The sequence below is a fragment of the Zootoca vivipara genome, chromosome 9, assembly GCF_963506605.1.
Source record: "Zootoca vivipara chromosome 9, rZooViv1.1, whole genome shotgun sequence".
NCBI lineage: Eukaryota > Metazoa > Chordata > Lepidosauria > Squamata > Lacertidae > Zootoca > Zootoca vivipara.
Window position 1 is genome coordinate 37132329 of NC_083284.1, and position 22188 is coordinate 37154516.

At 43.8% G+C, this 22188-nt stretch overlaps 2 protein-coding genes across 4 annotated transcripts in view; one reads left to right on the forward strand and one right to left on the reverse strand.

Moving 5' to 3' along the window:
• Positions 1–555: 555 nt before the first annotated feature.
• Positions 556–17083, forward strand: C9H4orf51 (chromosome 9 C4orf51 homolog). The gene is made up of 6 exons (XM_035111641.2): positions 556–979; positions 6427–6503; positions 9304–9368; positions 12602–12686; positions 12800–12891; positions 13858–17083. The coding sequence occupies exons 1-6, from the start codon at positions 741–743 to the stop codon at positions 13906–13908; spliced, it is 609 nt and encodes a 202-aa protein (XP_034967532.1). The 5' UTR covers positions 556–740; the 3' UTR covers positions 13909–17083.
• Positions 17071–22188, reverse strand: part of ZNF827 (zinc finger protein 827) — a 113757-nt gene continuing 108639 nt past the window's right edge. For all 3 annotated transcript variants that reach the window (XM_060278635.1, XM_060278636.1, XM_035111673.2), the window contains one exon: positions 17071–21423. In XM_060278635.1, coding sequence (XP_060134618.1) covers positions 20616–21423 — 808 coding nt within the window. In that variant the 3' untranslated portion in view covers positions 17071–20615. The remainder of the gene's footprint in view (positions 21424–22188) is intronic.

Here is a 22188-nt window from a genome sequence, read left to right on the forward strand (position 1 = left end):
AGGTACACCAAGGGTCATCTAGTCCAGCCCCCTGGAATCTTTTGTGCAGCATGGAACTCGAACCCACAACCCTGAGCTTAAGAGTCTCATGCTCCCATCAACTGAGCTATGCCAGCTATCCAATGGGAAATGTTGCCCCTGTGCTTAGTTGCTGTGTGAGAAGGGACGGGGGACAGGATGGAAGGATGTGGGCCCAAACCAACCCATAAGACAAGACATTCCTCCACTTCTGCCTTAGGGGCTAAAGTGGGGAGCCCAATCCAAACTGGTGATAGTGAGTAGGGAGCTAGGAGCAGTGGCAATTTCAAATTACGTAACTACCTGCTGGGAGTGGAAGACACTATATCTGAGGAGGTGGTAAAACTGGGTGTCGGTGCCAAAGAAACCCACAGTGCCATTGAATGTGGTGGGCTTTAGAGCACAATCCTATTCACATTTCCTTGTGAGCAGGTCAACACGCTGTCTTAAGCCTGTGCTGAATATTGGTTATTCTTCGAAACTCTTTTCCCCTCTGCCTTTTTTTTTTAAAAAAAAATCTGATGTATACAATGCTTCTGATTCCAGGACCTGTTGCTTAGCAACGTTTATGAACAAGAGCAAGGCCTTTCTCCCCGCCCCCCCTCCACTTCCTCTAAGTTGGCCAGGCCACACAAGCAAGCGAAGTTACTGACAACAGCAGGGAGAAAGAATTGCTTAAAAGTTATGTAAAACTGCAGTTCAGCTTTGAAGGAGGCCTCCACATGGCCAAGTATATGTTCTTGGCTCCCGGGCTGACGCTGCCCTTCAGCCCTCTTTCTTCTGAAGCTTTAGAAGAGATCAAACGCCATGCGGGCCGAGCCTGGGAACAGCACATGCAAGAAGACGCCAGCTGCTCCACCACCTATTCCGGGGCTTATGGAAATAAAAAGCTGGATGGCTCTGCCTATTGCCACGTCACCCCCTCCTCTCCTACCAGGATCCACAAGCCTCATCCAACAGAGTAAGCATTTTCTTACTGGAAGGTCAAAGCTGGCCCATGAAGAAAGGGTGGGGGGGGAGAAGATGAAGGCAAGAATCGTCATCTTGACAGTGCCATCTTCTGCATGTCTACTCACAAGTAAATCCTGCCAAGTTGAATGGGACTTGTTCCCTTTTAAAGGGTTGGTACTCAGGCTGCAAAAAGTCTTGGACCGGCACTGGTAAAAGAGACCGTCCGTAAAACTTCAAGCCAAAGATTTCTTGCACAAAACAGCAGATAACTGGCTGTTATGAAACTGGCCTTTGACACCCTAACAGTTGGGCCTAACTGCTTTTTGTGTGTGTGTGTAAAGAAAGCAAAAATGCTCCCATCAGGCAGGTAGCTAAATCTAGAAGGGTGTGGAAAGGATGAGCAACTAACCTTGGGCTTTGATATCCCTCCCTTTGACTTGTTTGGTTGGTTGGTTGTCCTGAATTTGTGCTCCTTGTTATACAGCTCTGGATACAATTAGTGCTGTCTGAAAGCAAACATGGAACTCTTAGATACATGTCCTGAAAAACAGCTGGTTGGTTTGCTGAGATACAAAGCACATTACCTCACAAAATGATTTAACGTCAATGAGATAAATATGGATTAACATTATACAGCTAACAAGGTCTCATTTGTCATTCGAGGCTTAAGAATATCAGGTGAAAGTTTGAGTCGGTGTTATATTGTTAGGTGTTAGTGAGTCAATTTTTGCTGATGTTCAAATGGATGCTTGAGGCAGCATTTTACGTGTCTTGGTAATTTGTTGAAAATGTTTGTGTTTGTCATATATCACTAGAATATAGTTTTTCTTCAACCTAGTGATTGTATTCGAGGCTCCGAGATTCAGTGGGATAGTACTGAGATCTGTGGCAGTTTTTTTAAAAAAAATAAAATCCTATTTTTGTTTTGTCCAGCTTTCATCTTGCACTGAAGAATTATGTGTAACTTAAAAGCTTTCATCCCAGATCCTGAACATTAGCAGGTTTGGTAAATAACAACGGGCCTGTCCCCATTTGAGCATTATTTGGCTGTTAATCCACCTTTTCCCCATTTGAATTAGACCCACAAACATTTGAATCTGTACCTGAGAAGCAACTTTAATCTCTCCTATTCATACCAGTAGTCATTTCCTTTTGTGGTTGTCCCCAGCTTCTAATTTGTTGATTCTCTTCTGTTGACTAAGTACCAAGAGAGCATGCATGTACATCCTGAGTGTGCTCATACTAGCTAGTGGTCCTTCATTCTATTATCCAAGACTGACCATCAAGCCTAACCAGTTTCATACTCTGCAGAAAGCACCAAACAAGGGTGGTAAAAAAAATGCCATCCAACAGCAAGAGCTTTTTCTGCAAATTTGAATTATGTGCATTCATGCGCATTGCAAAAATCTGTAAGTATTTGAAAGGGTTCCCACTTGCTTCTTATGGTCCTGTGTCTATAGTAATTGTGTGCAAGTAGTAATGCGGGAAGAGATGGTTAATGGAATGGCACCCACTGTATAATGAGAAGGCCTTGAGAAAATTGTGTGCATCATTTATAGTTAATGATAGATGGTAGAAAAACTTGCAGTGCATCTTATGCTTATAATAACAAAGCTAGCAGTTGTGGAATATATTTAAACAAGCAGTGAAGCAGTCCTCAAATCTTGGAAGATCCTGGGTGGTCAGCTTAAAAGTCGTGCTTTGATACGATTTCTTGTTAGTAAGAAAAGAGTTATTTCCGTGTGTGTGTGTGTGTGTGTGTGTGTGTGTAAATTTTTATGTACATGCTGTCAGTAAGGAGAAAATGATCTCATTGTTTATGCCAAATTTCATCTTATAATGAAAAACAGCTGCTCATATTTGCTATATGACAGATCAGAAAATAGGAGTTGTGCCCATCAGCGAAAACAGGGTTTAAACAGACACACAGATGAGCTTGGGGTCTCAGTTGTGGCAGCTTATAGCATCATAGTTCCTGTAAGCTAAACTTCTGTCCTATACAGACCATTAGCAGATCCTGAAATAGCACCAGGGAGAAAACAGGCCTGATTCGTATGTTATGAGTGTGGCATTGCAGCTGCCTGGATTCAATATTGCTCTGGAAATGCTCATACTGTATAAGAGAGTCGTGTAGGAGAGGCAGCTCCTATGAGGAACCTTCTCCATAACAGCCCTGCACCTGCCTGAGGGCTGGTCACTTGGTATTTGCCCTTTCTGTAAATTTCCACTGTTTCAGTGTAGAGTCATTTGTTTTATTTAGATATCCTTCTCTTCGTTAGAAATTCTTAGAATGGTGATCTATGTTTTGAAAGCAGGGATGTAGAACCTCCAGTCAGATCACAGAAATAATAATAATAATAATAATAATAACAACAACAACAACAACAACAACAACAACAACAATAATAGTAATAATATTTATGCCCCACCCATTTATGCCCCACCCATCTGGGGTTTCCCCAGCCACTCTGGGCGGCTTATAGCACATTAAAAAAATGTAGAACATTAGACATTAAAAATTCTTCGATACAGATGTCTTCTGCCTTCAGATGTCTTCTAAAAGCCATACAGTATAGTTGTTTATTTCCTTGACATCTGATGGGAGGGTGTTCCACAGGGCGGGTGCCACTACCGAGAAGGCCCTCTGCCTGCTTCCCTGAAACCTCACATCTCGCAGTGAGGGAACCGCCAGAAGTCCCTTGGTGCTGGACCTCAGTGTTTGGGCTGAATGATGGGGGTGGAGATGCTCCTTCAGGTATTCTGAGCCAAGGCCGTTTAGGGCTTTAAAGGCCAGCACCAACACTTTGAATTGTGCTCGGAGACGTACCGGGAGCCAATGTAGGTTTTTCAGGACCCGGTGTTAAATGGCGCATGCACCACTCGGCGAGACAGTCTAATAATAGAATTGTAGAGTAGAAAGGGACCCCAAGCATAATCTAATCCAACCCGATTATAGAAACAAACCACTCTTGTTTTGGGGTGCATTATTTTGTTTCTCTGTGTTTATCATTTTTTTCAACCTTTATTATGGGTGCAGGGGCTTCAGAAGTGGCCCTGGCCTTTTTGGACCTCTGAAAAGGGTCTGCCTCTATAAAACACTCCTGTTGTACATAGTTAAGTTTCCTTAATTTTGGAACGCTATAGTTTCACAGACCTCTCCAGGGAGATGGCACAGCATTGTGGTCATACTGATCCTTCCACCCACCCCCTCAAAAACCCCTTTTTATTGGAAGGGTGTGACCAGAGGGAGTGTGTGTGTGTGCAGAATTCACCGCTGCCTCTATAAGCTTGTAAGATAAATAGGAATGGATGTTACTGCTGCAATGGAGCAGCAGTGATGCCCTGCCCTTTGTAGCCTACTGCACTAGTTAAAAGTATCTCAAGCTGCGGTGAACTCCATATATACCTTGCCCTCCTTGCCCACCCTCTAGAAGCCCTCCATTAATATTACTCATAGCCAGACAAACAGATATTATACTACCATTCCACAGGTCAGGGGGAACTCCAAGCAGCAAATTATGTTCCTTGGCTGGGCATAATTTGTGGGAAAGGCGAGGGAGTGAAACTACTTCTGAATTGATGGTAATGCCTTTTCTGTTGCTGTAGCTCTTCACAGCGTTTCTTGCATTTTAAATATTGATCTGGCAAGCATCCAGACTGCACATTATCCAATCCATCATGTCTTCAGGGTTAGCGATTTTATGTACTGTATTTTCAAGCCCTTCAGATGTCAGTCTGGATTTTCCTTCTTCCAGCTTAGCCTCCACTGTGATTCTTCTGTCATTCAAACAGAGCCGTTGCTCTGTTCTGGAGTGTTCTGTTCTCTTGCCTGTTCACAAGTTAAGAAATACTCTTTCAGAGAAAGTAGGATGTGAATGCTTCTGTTATCCTGTGGTGTCCTATATCTGTCCTTCAGCCTGTAAGTGGGTGAATCTGACAATTTTGGTTTCTTGTTCTTCCAATCTTAAACTCATTTCTCCACATTTTCTCATCAGTCTGCAAATTTTAAAAATCCCCATGACAATTTGTAGGCCTATCATTCAGTGCCAATACTTCCCAATACCACAATTTTGTATGCAATTTTGCTTCATATACACAGTTTTGCTTCATCAAATGTATTTTTGTATGCTATTTCCAGTAATAAATGCATTTGTGTGCACATTGTGTATGAGCATATGTGTACACATTGATTGCATGTAGAATGGCATTGCAACATCAACAGAAGTGTTTCAGAGTTTGTAGGGTTTCAGAAAGTGTGACTTGCTTAGGTTCTCCTTCCAATGTGAACTGTAACTGCCATATAACTGCCATATAACTAGGCACAGAGAGGCAACAGATCGTGGGTGTCATGAAAAAGCAGCTAAATGTAAAGGTATTTAATTTACTATTATTATATATTTACTTCCAGGGTGTGGTGAGTTACATGGTGAGATTTTCTGCCTCAGGTACCAAAATAACCTAGCTGGTGTTTGGTACTATAGACACCTTGATTTGTTGGGGTCATTTCCAACTTTACCTCAGGCAGCAAAATACCTTGCTTTGGCCCTGCCAGTGAGCTTCTGGGCCTAATTTATAGTGCTAGTACTAGTATAAAGGTAAAGGGTAAAGGGACCCCTGACCATTAGGTCCAGTCGTGACCGACTCTGGGGTTGCGGCGCTCATCTCTCATTATTGGCCGAGGGAGGTGGCGTACAGCTTCCAGGTCATGTGGCCAGCATGACAAAGCCGCTTCTGGCGAACCAGAGCAGCACACGGAAACACCATTTACCTTCCCGCCGGAGCGGTACCTATTTATCTACTTGCACTTTGATGTGCTTTCAAACTGCTAGGTTGGCAGGAGCTGGGACCGAGCAATGGGCACTCACCCCGTCGCGGGGATTCGAACCGCCAACCTTCTGATCAGCAAGCCCTAGGCTCTGTGGTTTAACCCACAGCGCCACCTGTGTCCCAGTACTGGTATATAAAGCGCTTAATAGCTTATTGGAACCCCAGTACATAAAAGTCTGCCTCTCCCCCCCAAACCAGCTATCTCAGAACCTACAATCAGCAGGTGAGGCTTTCTTGACTGTATGTCCATTGGGTGCTGTCTGGTTGATGTGTGACAAAGCCTTTTTGGTGGCTGCTTGTGGATTCCCATCCCTGGTGAAATATGTCCGTCTCCCTCATCACTGACTTTCAGGAGGAATTTAAAAACATTCTGGTTTACCCATGCATTTAAGGTTTGAAGGGCACTGGTCATGGCAACTCTGAGATCTCTGCTTGAGAGAACATTTTTTAGAATGGTTTCGTTATTGACTCCCTGGGCTTCTTCAGGGGGAAGGACACAATATAAATTAGATAAAATTAATAAAAAAACATCGTACTCAAATGCCTGACCCTTATGTAGAGTTCACTTCTTACTTTTCCTTCCAGTAATTTCTACATGAGTTCATATCTCCTTTTTGTGTTTTTTTCCAGAGTGTTTTTGATAAACCGGCTTCATCATCTTTCTGGAAACTACGGCAATCCTAAACATGGTGTGACAACCGACAAGGGTAAAAAGAAAGAGGCGTGACTCCTATGATTCTGTACATAGCTGCCAAGTTTTCCCTTTTCTCGCGAGGAAGCCTATTCAGCATAAGGAAATTTCCCTTTAAAAAGGGAGAACTTGGCAGCTATGATTCTGTAGCAAATGAGGGGTTTTTGTAATCGGGCTTTAAAACATCAATTCACGATGCAGCCGGGAAAACCAAGAAGAAACTTTCTGGGCAAGAGTAGTCTTTAGCTGGACACATAAGAGAAATATGAAGGGAGATATAAATATGTTGGATAGCAGTGTATAGAGCTGGCAGCAGCTGTGGTGTGTGCTGTGCTGTGCTGGCAGGCAACCTCTAGATGGTGTCATAGAGCAACGCTCATTCCAAAACCAGCCAGAATCTAATTCAGCTGAGTAACTTGAAAAGCTCTGTTCACAGAGCTATCTGTCCCCGTCGCATTTATGTGCGGCACATAGGTTTTCACTCTCGCATCACAACAGCCTTGTGAGGGACATTAGACTGAGGAAATGTTTCTTATCCAAGGCTGCCCATTGAAATTCATGCTTAAACAGAGATTGGAAGCTCTCGGATGCACACCCAACACTTTATTGACTGTGCCACATAGATGCATGCAAGAATGCCTTTAGAGGTGACTCTCTCACTTGCTAGACAAACGGAGGTCTTTGGTGGCCTCCCATTCCTCTTCGGTGTCTTTTTATTAAGAAACACACACACATTTATTCAAAAGTTACAGTACAACATTTTCAATTAATATATCCCCTCCACAGACACCTGATGATGATGGCATTAAAATATCCTGTTCTTCTTCAATAAAAGAGAAAAAGGAAAAGCAGATTGTATCAAAGGTATCTTTTTCGGAGATGCCTTTGATTTTTCGCCAATGGTCTGTGAGGCATTCTGATAGAGCAATACTCCAGATGTTATTAACCCAAGCCTCTATTGGTATATTAGAGGTTCCCTTCCATTGTTGGGCAATAACTAGTCTAGCTGCTGTGAATAGGAAGGAAATTAATTCTTTAGAGTTAAGGGTGGAGTTTGGGGTCAGATCTAGTGGGACCCGGGACCCAGGTGGCGCTGTGGTTAAACCACTGAGCCTAGGGCTTGCTGATCAGAAGGTCGGCGGTTCGAATCCCTGTGACGGGGTGAGCTCCCGTTGCTTGGTCCCAGCTCCTGCCAACCTAGCAGTTCGAAAGCACGTCAAAATGCAAGTAGATAAATAGGAACCGCTACAGCGGGAAGGTAAACGGCGTTTCCATGTGCTGCTCTGGTTTGCCAGAAGCGGCTTTGTCATGCTGGCCACATGACCTGGAAGCTATACGCCGGGTCCCTCGGGCAATAATGTGAGATGAGCGCGCAACCCCAGAGTCGGTCACGACTGGACCTAATGGTCAGGGGTCCCTTTACCCTTTACCTTTACCTAGTGGGACCCAGGTGGCGCTGTGGTTAAACCACTGAGCCTAGGGCTTGCTGATCAGAAGGTCGGCGGTTCGAATCCCTGTGACGGGGTGAGCTCCCGTTGCTTGGTCCCAGCTCCTGCCAACCTAGCAGTTCGAAAGCACGTCAAAATGCAAGTAGATAAATAGGAACTGTTACAGCGGGAAGGTAAACGGCGTTTCCATGTGCTGCTCTGGTTTGCCAGAAGCAGCTTTGTCATGCTGGCCACATGACCTGGAGGCTATACGCCGGCTCCCTCGGCCAATAATGCGAGATGAGCGCGCAACCCCAGAGTCGGTCACGACTGGACCTAATGGTCAGGGGTCCCTTTACCTTTACCTTTACCTAGTGATAATAAGGCAAGTGCCAAATTAGGAGGGATAGATTATTTGGCGATTTTGGAGGCTGGATGATAAACTTCTGAAGAAGTGTGCATGCACACGGAAGCTCATACCAATGACAAATTTAGTTGGTCTCTAAAGTGCTACTGGAAGGATTTTTTATATTTTGTTTCCCCCATTTGTTCAACTTCTTGTTACATGATGCGGAGTTTCCACACATTGATCTCTGTTGCATAAGACAATGAACATAATATGCAAAGATTTGATTGTAATCATTCTGACCAATGGTGTTTCTTGAATGCGCACTGACTGATGTTGTAAATTTTCCTGCATGTGAGAGGAAGAGAATTTTAACGCAGCAGTGGCTGCACAAGTCAACTGCCAGCTTCACAAGGGACAGCAAACTGCACTAACTTTTGCTACAGCTTGCTGAGGGGATATCAGAATAGACAGCCCAAGACAGGCACCCCCAGAGCCCACTGTCCTCTATGTTCAGTGCATCACCAATCTTGACATTCCAGGTGCTCACCTGACTTGCCTGCCCCTAATTTCTGCCACAAAGAGGACTTATGAAAAATCAGATGTGCATTTTTTCATGCTCACCTGATAGTAATGTATGTGACTGTCTATATCTTCTGTATCTTGGTCTATTTCTGTTTAGATTATAGCAATTATTCATACATGTACATATATATTAACATATGCAAATACCTATCCACTTCCTTCTTTTCCCTTGGTGCTGTATTTTCTTTTTTTTCCTTTTCTTCTTTTTTTGCAATGCATAAGTGTCCACCCTACACAAGGTAGACAAAAGCAGGTATCTAGAGAAGAGAATTGAGAATGTTCAATAACTGAGATTATTTTTCCATTCAGGTTAGGCTTGCATCTGATCTAACTCCATGCATGTTTCACTTATGAAGAATGAAAAGCAGTTGTGTTATGCCTTGCTGTTTGTAAAAAAAATTGGACTCAGGGAAATTCCTCGTGGAGGGAAAAATCTTTTTCCTGTTTGTCCCCTCTAGGCTGTCAACCAAGTTTCTTAAAGTCTGCAAGTAATAGGAAGAAATTTCAGCAGCATTCTCAAAAAGTGAGTAAAGCACTAGATATTTGTGTCTTTGTGTATGTGTCGCTTGAGGACCAACTACTCATTATGTGCAAATGGATGTGAACACGAGCACACATACACACAGCATGAAGCCACTTCTTGAGAAAAGCAGATATTAGGAGTTCCAGATATGGGTGGTTGGGTTTTTTTCTTTCAGCAATAGGCTGGAATTCCCTGGGGGTTGCAAGGAATGTGATGGGTGCTAGCAGTGCTTCCCCCCCCCCCCCAGGGTACTCAAGGGTATGCAGTTACCTGCATCTCTTTTTGTTGTTGTTAAAAAGTGTGGCACTTACTGTAATAACTTCATGGTGAGTACCGGCACCTGTTTTTCTAGAAGAAAAAGCACTGGGTGTTAGACAGATTGAGTACCTCCTCCTGCCACAGCTTCTCCCCCCAAATAGACATTTCCGTGGAGCTCCCCCACCCAACCCCTGGGGTAGAAGAGGAAGCTGTTTCACTGCACACATTTACACCTATGTTGTGTAATTTCATCCTGAACCTTACAAGTGCATCCACTGCCCAATGAAGACTTGTCATGTTGGAAGGCATGACATGCAAGGCGAATATAGCAATTCTTTCTTCTCCCTTTGCCTCTGATTGTCTACACTTGAGCATTCTGAAGCAGGGAAGCTAGTGAAAATTGCATAGATGAGACGAGCAAAAATGCAGAATAATGAGTCTGCAGTCTTCCAGCCATGTATCACAGAATAATCCTATTGGCTCCAGCAGGATTCCCTTGAAATGTGGTTGGCTTTTTATTCTCGTGTGGCCACAAAATAAAGTGGTGTGAGATTTGGCATATTGAGTGATGAAGAGAGTGTGTGTACCAGTTTATGTGAGATTTTGACTTATTTCATGGCCAAGCCTTGGATCTTTGGGTGCCAGGTTTATAAGGGGATGTGCTCACAGATGCTACTCCTTCGGCTGTAGTTGTGAAAGTGACCTAGCAATGTATGGCTTAAGTGGTTGAGCACTGACTTGGCAATGTAAAGCAGCTGTTGCCAAAACAGGGCCTTCCCGCTTTTTGGACTACAACTCCCATCAGCCTCAGCTGACACATGCTGCTTGGGGCTGATGGGAGTTGTAGTCCAAAACCAGCTGGAGTTGGCAAAGGCTGGTGTAAATCTGCAGGCACCTGCAGGATGGTCCAAATTGCTTGTACACATGATGCATTTTTTGAAATGTAGAAAATGTTATTCTTCCCTTGCTTTTCTCTTAGTGGCAAACCAGCTTTTAACCCTCCTCCCACTAGCAGTAGTTAAACGTAGGTGTAGAAGTGTTTGAGTGGCTACTTCAGAGGTAGGGAACCTGTGGCACTCCAAATGTTGCCGGACTACAACTCCCAACATTCCTGCCCATTGGCCATGCTGGTTGCGGCTGATGGGAGTTGGAGTCCAATAATAGCTGGTGGGGTGAGGCTACAGTTTCCCCATCCGTGATTTACTGGATTGTGCTTGTGACATCATTAATAACAACACACAGTTCCTTCCCCTCCCACTTTGTTTGTTTGATAAAGGTCACTGTGCTACTTACCCATTTTAATCTATAAATGTTTTTTGCAACCCTTTCATTTTTTAGTAGTTATATTTCATTTTAACAACCCCTACAGTGATGCCCTGCCATTTCGAGGATTGCCTTCTTGTTTACTAATATATATACCGGTATTTATATTTAAAAATAAAAATCCTTTGGTCAAAAGGGCACACCTCATTTCCAGCACTTAGACTGCATACACCTCTCCTTTGCATGCACGTGCGCTCTCACAAGCACTTCACAGAAGCAAGCAGCCTTTCTCTCTTGCTGCAATGCTTCTGTTGCATCCTACAGGGAAGACTCTGCTGTTGCAGGATTGGGCCTAGCACTACTATAGAGCAAAGAAAAAGACCCATTTTCCTGATTTTTTTTAATTTTAAAAAAGGCTTGTATTTGCATGCACACACTATTAAGAAGCAGTGCCCAGAAATAAGAGGCTGGAAAATGTGCCTTAAGCTGGGCACAGGCCCGGCTCTAGGTAGACCCCCGGTGGCGCAGGGCACCATGGCGCCGGCCCGCCAGAAAGGCGCCGCGAGCTGCGCCCGCCCGCTGGCCGGCCGATCCGCCAGTCCGCCGCGCAGCTGCGCCTGTGGGAGCCACGCTGCGCGCTGCGCCCACCCGCCCACCGCGCTGGGAAACCGGGCGGGAGGGTGCCAGAGAGATCGCACTGTGCCTGCCCGCCCGCCGCTGCGCCCACCCGCCCGCCGCGCTGGGAAACGGGGCGGGAGGGCGCCGGAGAGATCCGGCGCACCACAGCGGCAGGGGCGTTTAAGACGGCCCTGGCTGGGCACATCACTGCAAATGCATGAGCATATCTCCTTCCATGTTCTAGAGCAGGTGTGGGCAGCCTGCCCGCCTCTCAAATGTTGCTGCCTACAACTCCCATCATCCCTGGCTATTGGCAATCTTTGATGGGTGATGGGAGTTGCAATTCAACAATAACCAACAGGCCAAAGGCTCCTCACCTCTGTTTGGTATGATTGCAAGCTCCCCAGGGCAGCGACCTGCCCTTTGGTGACCCTGCAAACCACCTTCCACATGGATGGCAATTGTATCACAAATACCCTGAAGGTATATGTGCATCCTGGCATAACATGCTGATATTAGGACCAAGTTCTAGTGAGCCATCTCTCAAATTAAGCTCTGACAACAGAGAGGGTGTTTCTGCCAGGAGAATAATTATTGTTTTCTCCATGTGAGAGGAGGAAGCAGAGCATGGAAACAATGGGATGTGTTTGTGTTCAGTACTCGTAATATTTCAACTTCAACTAATGGGATTGTGGTTCATTTTAGAAAGTGAGGTTTGCGGGGCTTCTGCTGAGGCGGAGCTAAGTTCCAGGATGCAGAGCGTAGCCAAGGAGAGTGGCCTTCAGCATGCACAGAGTGTGCTTCCCGTAAGTGCATCCTGTCACTCCACCTCAAGCATCCACTGGGAGAGCTGATAGGTCAGAAGTGGTGACTTCCAGCCAAGTGCTGGTGCTTCTCGTTCTAGAAATTTAACACCTGGAATTTATCCAATGGCTCTGAATGTTGCTAGCTCACCAGTGTCCATGATACAATTCATGGCAAACAAAACAGTAATGGCAAAGAAGGGCGCCCAGCTGTATAGGTAGGCGTGTTCTTTATAATTGATGCAACTTTACAATCTCATCACCTTATGTTCAATTCCTTTGAAAAAACAGATGAATCATAATGCAGTCATCATTCCATCACCAGCAGTACCACTGTATCAAATTCAGCAGGCGATGAAATACCCCAGGGTAAAGGGTGAGCACTCCAGATTCCTTTAATTGGTGGAAGTTGTGTGTGTTTTTTCATTTTCCCATGGCAAAATTTCCAGCTTTTGCTTTTACTTTTAATTTCCCCCCTGTTAATTATAGAGAACCAAAGTGAAATAAAGATGGGGACATCATCAGCTGCAAGTCAGGATATTCTGACTGGGTGGCCTGTTACTGGGAGTTCTGATTCAATGGTAAGTAAAGGTCTTTGCAAGCTATGGATTGTATCCAGTGGAGTCCCTCGCCTTGCATGCCTCCTTCAGGCAACTCCTGCAGCCAAGCTGGTGCCAAATGTAGTGCTCTGCTTTCCTTTGGACCACATCAGCGAGGCCAAGAGGGAGTTATACAGGCAAAGTCAGTTCAAATCTAGTTTTGTTCCCATCCTCCTCCCTGCTGAGTCCTACATGGGGCAGACTAAGGAGGAGGCAGCTGACAGCCACTTACTGGTAGATAGATGGAGGCTGGCTAAGGTTCGCCATCCCTGCTTTGCTGGATCCTAATCACCATCAAAGCCAGTTGAAGCTTTACTTAAGTATACCAAGTGCAGCTTCTGAGTGTAGTTAAATAAATAAATAAAGTAAGTAAAATAATAAAAATATAATAATAAACTCTTCAAGAGAAACCCTACCGTGATGGCAGTAATGGAATTCACCATTGACAAGGGCTGATAAGGGGATCATGCGCCTTCATGAGTTCCAGCCTTTGCACAATTAGCATCATTCTCCATTTAATACATCTCTCCAATGTGTGAGAGGTTTTGGGAAAGGGGTTGGCAGGGGCTGGGATCAGGGGTCATGGTCTACTCTCTCTTCTTCCATGCAATCTTAATGGAATAGAACATATCCTAAAACCCTGTGGATAGCTCAGTGGGTGGAGCATGAGACTCTTAATCCCGGAGTCATGGGTTCGAGCCCCATGTTGGGTGAAAGATTCCTGCATTGCATGGACTTGGATTACATGACCCTTGTGGTCCCTTCCAACTCTACAGTTCTATGATTCTATGACTGAACAACAGGGCCTTAGTGGCAGGAGAAAAGACACCCAATTAAAAACCGAGCAAGTTTGAAGACTCCTGTTTGGAGTTCTGCTGAACATCCGTGGATATTCATTTACAAGCAAACCTGTACGCTGAACGGCATTTTCCATCTCTTTTGTTTCAGGGGTTGCAAATCATGGAAAAGGTGCCTCAACATCCTCCTGACCTCAACTGACTGTGCAGATATGGCCCTGCCTAAACTGGAGCCAGATGCATGTTTCTTTGAATCAGTTACCAACTCCTGGAGAAGCAAGGTCCAAACATGGAAGAAACCCCATAAAATGTTTTGCAGTATTCATGCAAAAAGAGCATATATGGTACCTGGGAGAGGGGGGGGGTGTTTAGTCCAGAGAAAATAAATCTTACAATAATAGTACCAGCAGATACTGGTAGTACCAGCAGATTTCAAGAGACAGTAAAGAATTTGCATTTTTTAAATTTGCTCCAGAGATTTGTGGGTGCTCTGATGCACACACTGATTTCTTCTGTGCATGGGTTTTGTTAATTTCATAGCAGGAGGGGAGCACAGTCACATCCACGAAGAAATGCTCATACCAATTACATGAAATGAATGGGAATAGCCCTTGCAGGTGGAGAAGCTTTACTGCATGTCTAGAAAATGCATTGATACTGGGGGACAGGGCTGGAATTGTGAATTCATTCTGGTTTAACCTTGTTGATAAAATACTTGTCCATACAAGAAGCTCTTTCAGTGTTTTTGAGGGTACAGTGGAACCTCGGTTTATGAACACCTCGGTTTATGAACGCCGCGGACCCATCTGGAACGGATTAATTCACTTTCCATTACTTTCAATGGGAAAGTTCGCTTCAGTTTATGAACGCTTCAGTTTATGAACAGACTTCCGGAACCAATTACACCCATGCTTAGGGTTAAGTACGCTTCAGGTTGAGTACTCCGCGGACCCGTCTGGAATGGATTAATCCACTTTCCATTACTTTCAATGGGAAAGTTCGCTTCAGTTTATGAACGCTTCAGTTTAAGTACTCCGTGGACCGTCTGGAACAGATTAATCCACTTTCCATTACTTTCAATGGGAAAGTTCACTTCAGTTTATGAACGCTTCAGTTTATGAACAGACTTCCGGAACCAATTGTGTTCATAAACCGAGGTACCACTGTATTTGCACATTACTATCTACTCTGCTTCCAATGTGCTTCCACTGCTAGTGTTTGATGTTAGCCACAATCCATCTGTGTCCTGTAGTTTCTTGAGAAATGCTCCCCTTTGATGCGTTTCTCCACCCCCAAAAAACCCGGCCTCCATCCTATGTGAAAATGCAAGCTGAAGTTAAGCGGATGTGTGTACAGTTCAGGCAGCCTTTTGTGCATGCACTGATGACAGCTTTCTGAAAAGGAGTTGGTAGGGAGTGTTGCTGTTGTGGGAAAACAGATCAGGCCATACACATCGAGTGAAAGCACCCTCACCCACTCTCTGGGGGATAAACAACAAACACATTTAAGAGGCCAAAGATTGTTCAATCAGCCAAAGGCAAGAGATCATATGTATTTTTTGGTTCCAGAACCAGATGTTCTAAACCAGGGATGGGGAACATGTGGCCCTGCAGGTGCTGCTGGATATGAATCAAATGATTCCTGCCCAGTGGCCATGTTGGCTGGGGCTGATGGGTAGCACAACATGCTCTCGAGAATCACAGGTTCCTCAACCCTGTTCAAAACCTTTGAGGAGGAAAAAAGGGTTTAGGAGGAACACCTTCAGACTGCCTTCCTCCAAGCTATTATTATTTAGAGCAGAAAAATAATCTTTGGTAGCTTTTCTTTTTAAGGAGAATGATGCAGTAGTAGCTACTACCTTTAAATATTAATAAAAGATGTTTCCAGGAATTATTTCTGAAACATAAAGGAAGCATATTTCACTGCTTTACTGTAATGTAAACCATGTTCAGCCCTATAGTTAATCCCCCTCCCAGTAGCCATTTGTGACAAGGAACTGCACATTTAGTGAACATGCAGAGATTTAATGGAGGACCCCATCACTCCTCCACACCCAGTATAGAAACCAAATGGGCTGTTGTTGTGGGAGGGAGTCAGCCCACAAGCTACCAAATTTTTTTGCAGGCTAGGAACTTTTGTGGCCTCAGTTATATGCCTATATGAATGTATTTTAACTTGTAATTCAAGCATTGACATAAATTCTACAGGGCTTTATAGATAATAAACCAGCAGTCTAAATTACACATAGAAAAGGTGTAAAAAGACAACACTGTCCCTGGAGCCTGTTGCATGATATATTCCTACCGTAGCAACACACTCACCGTGTCTCAATTTAAACTGAAGCACCAAGTAACCCTGGAAACATAAATAGGAATTTATCAGAACAGCTCTGCCAAAGTACTGTAGTATTATGCTAACTTTTTATTTCAGTTTCCCTAATTTTTCTAGCTAGACAGGCATTACCAACTTTCCCCACCAGCATTTAACAGCATCTGCTCTGTTTTCAACATTTGGACTTGAAGTGCTACTGCTTGTGGATCCAAAACAGCACCACCCATACCCAAAAGAGAAGCATCACCTGGTTTGGGCAAACTCCAAGGTTTTCAGAAGTACAATTAATCTTTAGGGGGGGAAGTTTTGCTTGAAAGTGTGGGTGGGACAGAAAAACTGCCCAATGAGGACTCGGCATGCTCTGGGCCACAGAATGTTGTCTTGACAGTTGGGAGGAGGGAAAATGGAAACCCGGGGATGAGAACAAAATAGCAGAGTCCTGCAAAGTAATCACTCCATACTGCAACGTTTTGTTTTAGGTCTCCCTTCTAAATTCCTTATTCTCTGCACACCCAATAATGAAACAATGGAAAAGAGAGGCACACATGATGCCACAGTATAGCCAACTTTGTTTTTTAATTAGAGTATATATACTTCCAAACTGGATACACTAGAAATTGGCAATGCAACGTAAGATGCAAAGAAATATACCAGTTACTGTCAAAATGACCCTGTACAGCCTTATAATGCAAAAAGCTTTATACAATACAAATTTCCATTAATGTACACAAACCTTGACTGTGATATTTGAATATGATACAGCAAGTTAGAAAGGTCGGAGAGGGGAAGCGAGAAAAGTGCTGAGAATGTAAGCAAATTACTAGATGGAAAACAAGAAACCAGCCTATCTTAAAGAATGCATAGTGAGAAAAGCAGATACAAAGTGAGCATGTTGGTAGAAATGTGAAGTCTTTTAACAAGCAAAGGATATCTGTAGGGAGCATTCCTTTCTTTAGCTTCAAACAGCAAACCAATTATTGTATATGCAAGGGCTTTGATAAATACTGTATTTTTTTTCCTTAAAAAAATAAAAACACTTCCTGATGCATCTCTCTCTCTCTCTTATTTGGAAATCATGTATAACTAACTTTCCAGAAATAATTCAGTGTTTCAAAGTGCTAAATAAAGCTGCCCAATTACATTAAGCATCACTATGACAGACAAATACAAAAAGGAAATGGTTAAACCCAAGGCATTCAGTTGCTTAGAGCATTGTAATACTTTCATTCATTGAAGTTCCTATGTTATATTGCACCATTTGGATTACAGAAAATATTCCTTTAACATTCCTATTCTTGTGTTCCAGCTGACAAACTGCTTGGTCTCTCTCCCAATTACCCCGCCTTTTAAAAAAAGGCTCACTACTTGACAGTTTGGACAAATCTGACCAGAACTGTATTGGGTATATTTAGTTAGTTAACTGCAGCAACTGCTTATTCATTTACCCCATTCTTAATTACAAATTATTGACTAGCAAGTAAGTCCTGCTTCAGCATCACAACTTCTCTTAAAATTCCTAGCAGAGGAAATAATGGAGCCCATTCAATCCAGTGGCAGGACTGCAGTTAAATAAATGGTTACATCAGAAATGGGTAGTCTCCAAACCTACAAAAAATTGCTCAGAATGATGGGAAATCAAACCATTTGTGTGTGTGTGTGTGTGTGTGTGTGCGTGCGTGCGCCAACCTGATTTCTAAGATTTGCATGGTGCTGGTGTACCTTGTACCACCTATCAAGTGACAGCATAACAGCGACTACCAAAAGTCACCACATCATCTTAGGATGGAATGCCACAATTCATGACACTGTACTGACACTGACCTTATTTGAAAACATTTGTTTGGGATTCATCCTTTGTTTTTGTTTTTGACAAAGAGTAGTTTTAGCAGAGTTAAGTGCAATAAACAGGGCTCAACATGTGTCAGGAACAACTAATACAGTATAATGACTTACTTTACCATAGTAGCTGAATTAGGGGAGGCCACTTGCTGTTTAAACTCATGTGCAGACTCTCATTATTTTGATTGTAGTTACTTTACATTAGTATTATAGCTTGCTAATATTTAGGTTCCTTTCCTCTTTGTCATCCAATGTATACAGTTTCTGGTCTTTGAGCATGTAGAGAGATCTGGACTTATTGTCACGTACATGTTCAGTGGAGGAAACTGTGATAATGATACGTAATAAATGTCAGTGCATGGGCGAGAGAAAAGTTAAATCTTGGGAAAAGTTAACAATTGACTTCGATTTTGTATTAGGAATGCAACATTTGCTTCTTACTGCAATAAAGTGCAATATTTATGTCATTTTAATGACCACAAAGTAAGAGCTTTAAGAAAATATAAAGTTAGCTTCCTAGAAGAGTATACTTAAGTAGGCATTAACAAAATAATACAAAGGAATACAAATAACATGAAGGGTAATGTTTATAGGGACACAAAATCTGAAAATATAGCTGAACAGTTGGGGATATAGAACAGAATAATATGATTAAAAAGCACCATTCTTATGTTGATAAGACTCCGCCATTAACTTTTCAAATATACAATCTGATAATTCTTCAGTCGACAAAAGATTTTCTTTAAATCTTCTACACTTTTTTCTTACCTTTTTTTGCAAGTGAGAAACATACTAGTGCAAGACTCAAGCACTGTGCAAAACCTGCCTTTATTTAGTCTGAGCATTTATACCCAGAATATAGCAAACCCTTCCTTTTAAAAATCCCTATTCCTGGATTTAATCTCTGTAGAATGTACACTCTTGTCTTTGCAAACCAAGGTAATCACTGCATTAATACATACTGAGAATGTGTATGTTTGATCTATGATCAAGAGGGCTTCTTGGTATGAGATACTTTTTTTGTATTGACCTTGCATCAGTTTTGAATGGTGCACGTGTGTTTAAATCACATCTCTTCTCAGCGAACGAGACACAAACATGATGGGGAAATGATCAGATTCCTGACTCCAGTTATTTTACAAAGAAAAGCAGTGATTTAAATGCAATACATGTGGCCCATTTAAAACTGATACTTGGATAGCTGTACTCAAATACAAAACTTATTGTAAGAAGTGGCCCTGAGTTACAGAAGAATCTGACCTTGTGCGTGTATGAATTGCACTTGCTGTTTACAGGTCTGTCTGCACCAGGAATGGGAACCTTGGGCTCTCCAGAGGTTGCTGGACTACAACTCCCATCATCCCTGGCCATGTTTGCTGGAGCATAACTATCAAGTTTTCCCTTTTCTCGCGAGGAAGCCTATTCAGTATAAGGAAATTTCCCTTTAAAAAGGGGAGAACTTGACAGCTATGTGCTGGAGGCCAATAGGAGACAAGTCTAACAACAGATGGAGGGTTGCAGATTCCACCTCCCTGATCTGCACCAAGTGTCTGTTCACTCGTGTGTTCAGGGCCACTTCATACATTATCTCTAGGAAGGAAAAAAAACCTCATCTCTGTTGTGGAATATGCATGTTCACTGTAACATTTCAAGGGTGGTAGGAGTGCTTGGGGGGGGGGGGGCAGGGAAGAGGCAGCCTGTATGCACAGTGTCTACCCAGTCCATGTACACCGAGTAAAACCATATTACATGTCCAACACTACAGTGCCCATGCATTTGCCTACACAGATATTATTACTGCCAGCTGGGGGAAATGTAACATGTCAAACAGCCTTAACCTTGCAGAGCTAGAAGCAATTCCTGCTCCTCTAGTTCATCCTTGAACTCTCAGATCTGAGGCCAAAGCAAGCACTATAGTATACTAAGCAAATCCCAAGTAGTGCTGACTGGCATGCCAGTTCTTCTCGAACCTAGCATTGCTGTATCCGCATTCCAGTAACTGTAAAATAAAGCTAGGCAGGCAAGGCGGTGAGACTGGAGAGCTGCAATAATCATCACAAGAGGAGGGGGCTGCAGCTCAGTGGCAGAGCACATGCGTTGCATGTATAAATGTCCCAGGTTCAATCTTCAGCATCTCCAGTTAAATAATCCCAGAGAACAGGTGGGCTGGGAAGGACCCCTGACTGAGACCCCGGAGAACGGCTGCCTGTCAGAGTGGACGCTACTGGGCTAGGTGGAGCACTGATCCGACTCAGTATATAAGGCAGCTTCATGTGTTCATATTAAATAAGCCAGTACAAAAGGATGTGCAAAAGCAATGTCATGGCACACTGACTCTCCCTTCAGACACGCTCACACTCACCATCTCAAAAGGAAAATGCATCAATATGTAACCTTAAGCAAGTGCTGATTGCCTTTAAGGACGCTCTTGTTCAGCTTAAACAAGACAAAATAGTTTCTTAGATAAGAGTACTGGGAACATGCCTCTGAAGGTATGCGGGAGGTCACTTCTCTGAAGAGTTTTAATAAAGCAGCCTTCATGTCAATGCATTTAAGGAGACACACAGAGCCATTTTTTTCCTATACCTTACTACTAATGATCTATAGTACAAATGTTCAGCCAGCCATACCTCTTGGGTGTATGGTTTGCAGCAATGCATATACCTGTTGGGTGTCTGTTGGGGGGTGGGGGTGGGGTGGCGGAGAGTATTATTTTTTTGGTACAGTACATGGCTGCCCTCAGACAGTATCTGCCCTTTCTGTTAGTCCAAGGTAGGCAAGGAAGGAGTGCTTCGGCGAAGTGTCGTCCGGCCGTACAGTCTGTGGCCTGGGCGCATGGAATGTGATCTCAAAGTGGTTCTTGGGGAAAAACATGGTTAAGGGAATGAGGTGGGCAAACTCAGAGTTCCGGTACTTGTCAAAGCACAGGGAAGTGCCGTTGATGGCCAAGGCCTTAAGTGCCAGGTTTGGCTCTGCCCCGCCGCCGTGAGCAGCTGACATGGCCACTGTCTGCAGTGCCTGGGAGGCAGACATCACCGAGAGAGGCGACAAGAGGCTCCGGGGGCTGTTGGCAGCTAGGAAAGGGCCGGCTTCCTTGGAGGTTGCCCCTTGGCCCTTCTTCTCCTCTTCGGAGCAGTCCCCGTTTTGGTGCTTCTTCACATGGCGGCTGAAGACAAAAGGGTGGGTGGTCTTGAAGAGGCACTCTTCGCAGCTGAAAGTCTGGCGGGGAGCGTGCTTGAGCTTCTTGTGCAGGTTGAGATTGTCTTTGCGTTTGCAGCTGTAGCTGCACTGGTCACAGTGGAAAGGGCGCTCCCCAGTGTGTACGCGCACATGCTCTATCAGCTTGTTGGCCGTCTTGGAAAGGTAGCCACACTGGTCACACTTGTAATGGTTGCCAAGGCGATGCTCCCGGATGTGCATTTCCAGCTCCAGCTGATTGGCTTTCACTGCCTGGCAGATCCGGCACTTGTATTCCATTTTGTAGTGGGTCTTCAAATGGCATTCCATCGCTGCGGGGCGGTTGGTGGAGTAAATGCAGAATGGGCACCTGCCAGGGGGGAGGGGGAAACCAAGAACAACCACCAAAGAAATATTGAAACACAGGGTCTGGGCAATCATTCTTCCAAACACTTGCCATTCCACACATTCATGACATTCAATTTCCCCCCCAAACTATGACTGCAGAGAAAACAGGAAGCTGACGCTGGCTACTTCACCCCGTTGTGCGGCCTGGCTAGTCCTTGGCTGTTTAAGACATGAAATGTCAAGCTACCACTATAATGTAAGCTGACATGCAAATGCAATGTCTGTAAGGTGAAACATTTTTTTGGGGGGGGGGGTATTTCAGGTTAAACAAACAGGTACCCAGATTAGGAGTGACCCTCTGCTATAATGTCACATTGAACAGTTTAAAATTGGAAATTCAAATATAAAATATGACTTGGTTTCAAAATACAAAAGCAAAACCCAAAGCAATGTAATGTGAGAAGCAGCCTTCAGGATTTCACACTCAAAGGAGTGTTTCATTATTTGAACTTATATCTGCCCTTACCGAGAAGCAATAGCTGGCTTATGTTCAGTGTATCAAACCAAACCAGAATTATTCAGCTGGTAAACTAAACTACAACAATGCTTCAACTGTCTAGCTAATGTGAAAATATTCTCACTAATCTTGGGTGTGCTTCATATGCACTGTTTTGAGGGCCCCCAAAGAGAAGATCACAGGCACTTTGCTCCTCTCCAGACATCCATATGTTGGTGCATGATGGTGGTTAAGCCAAAGTTTGGCTTAGCACGTCATCCAAACCACAAA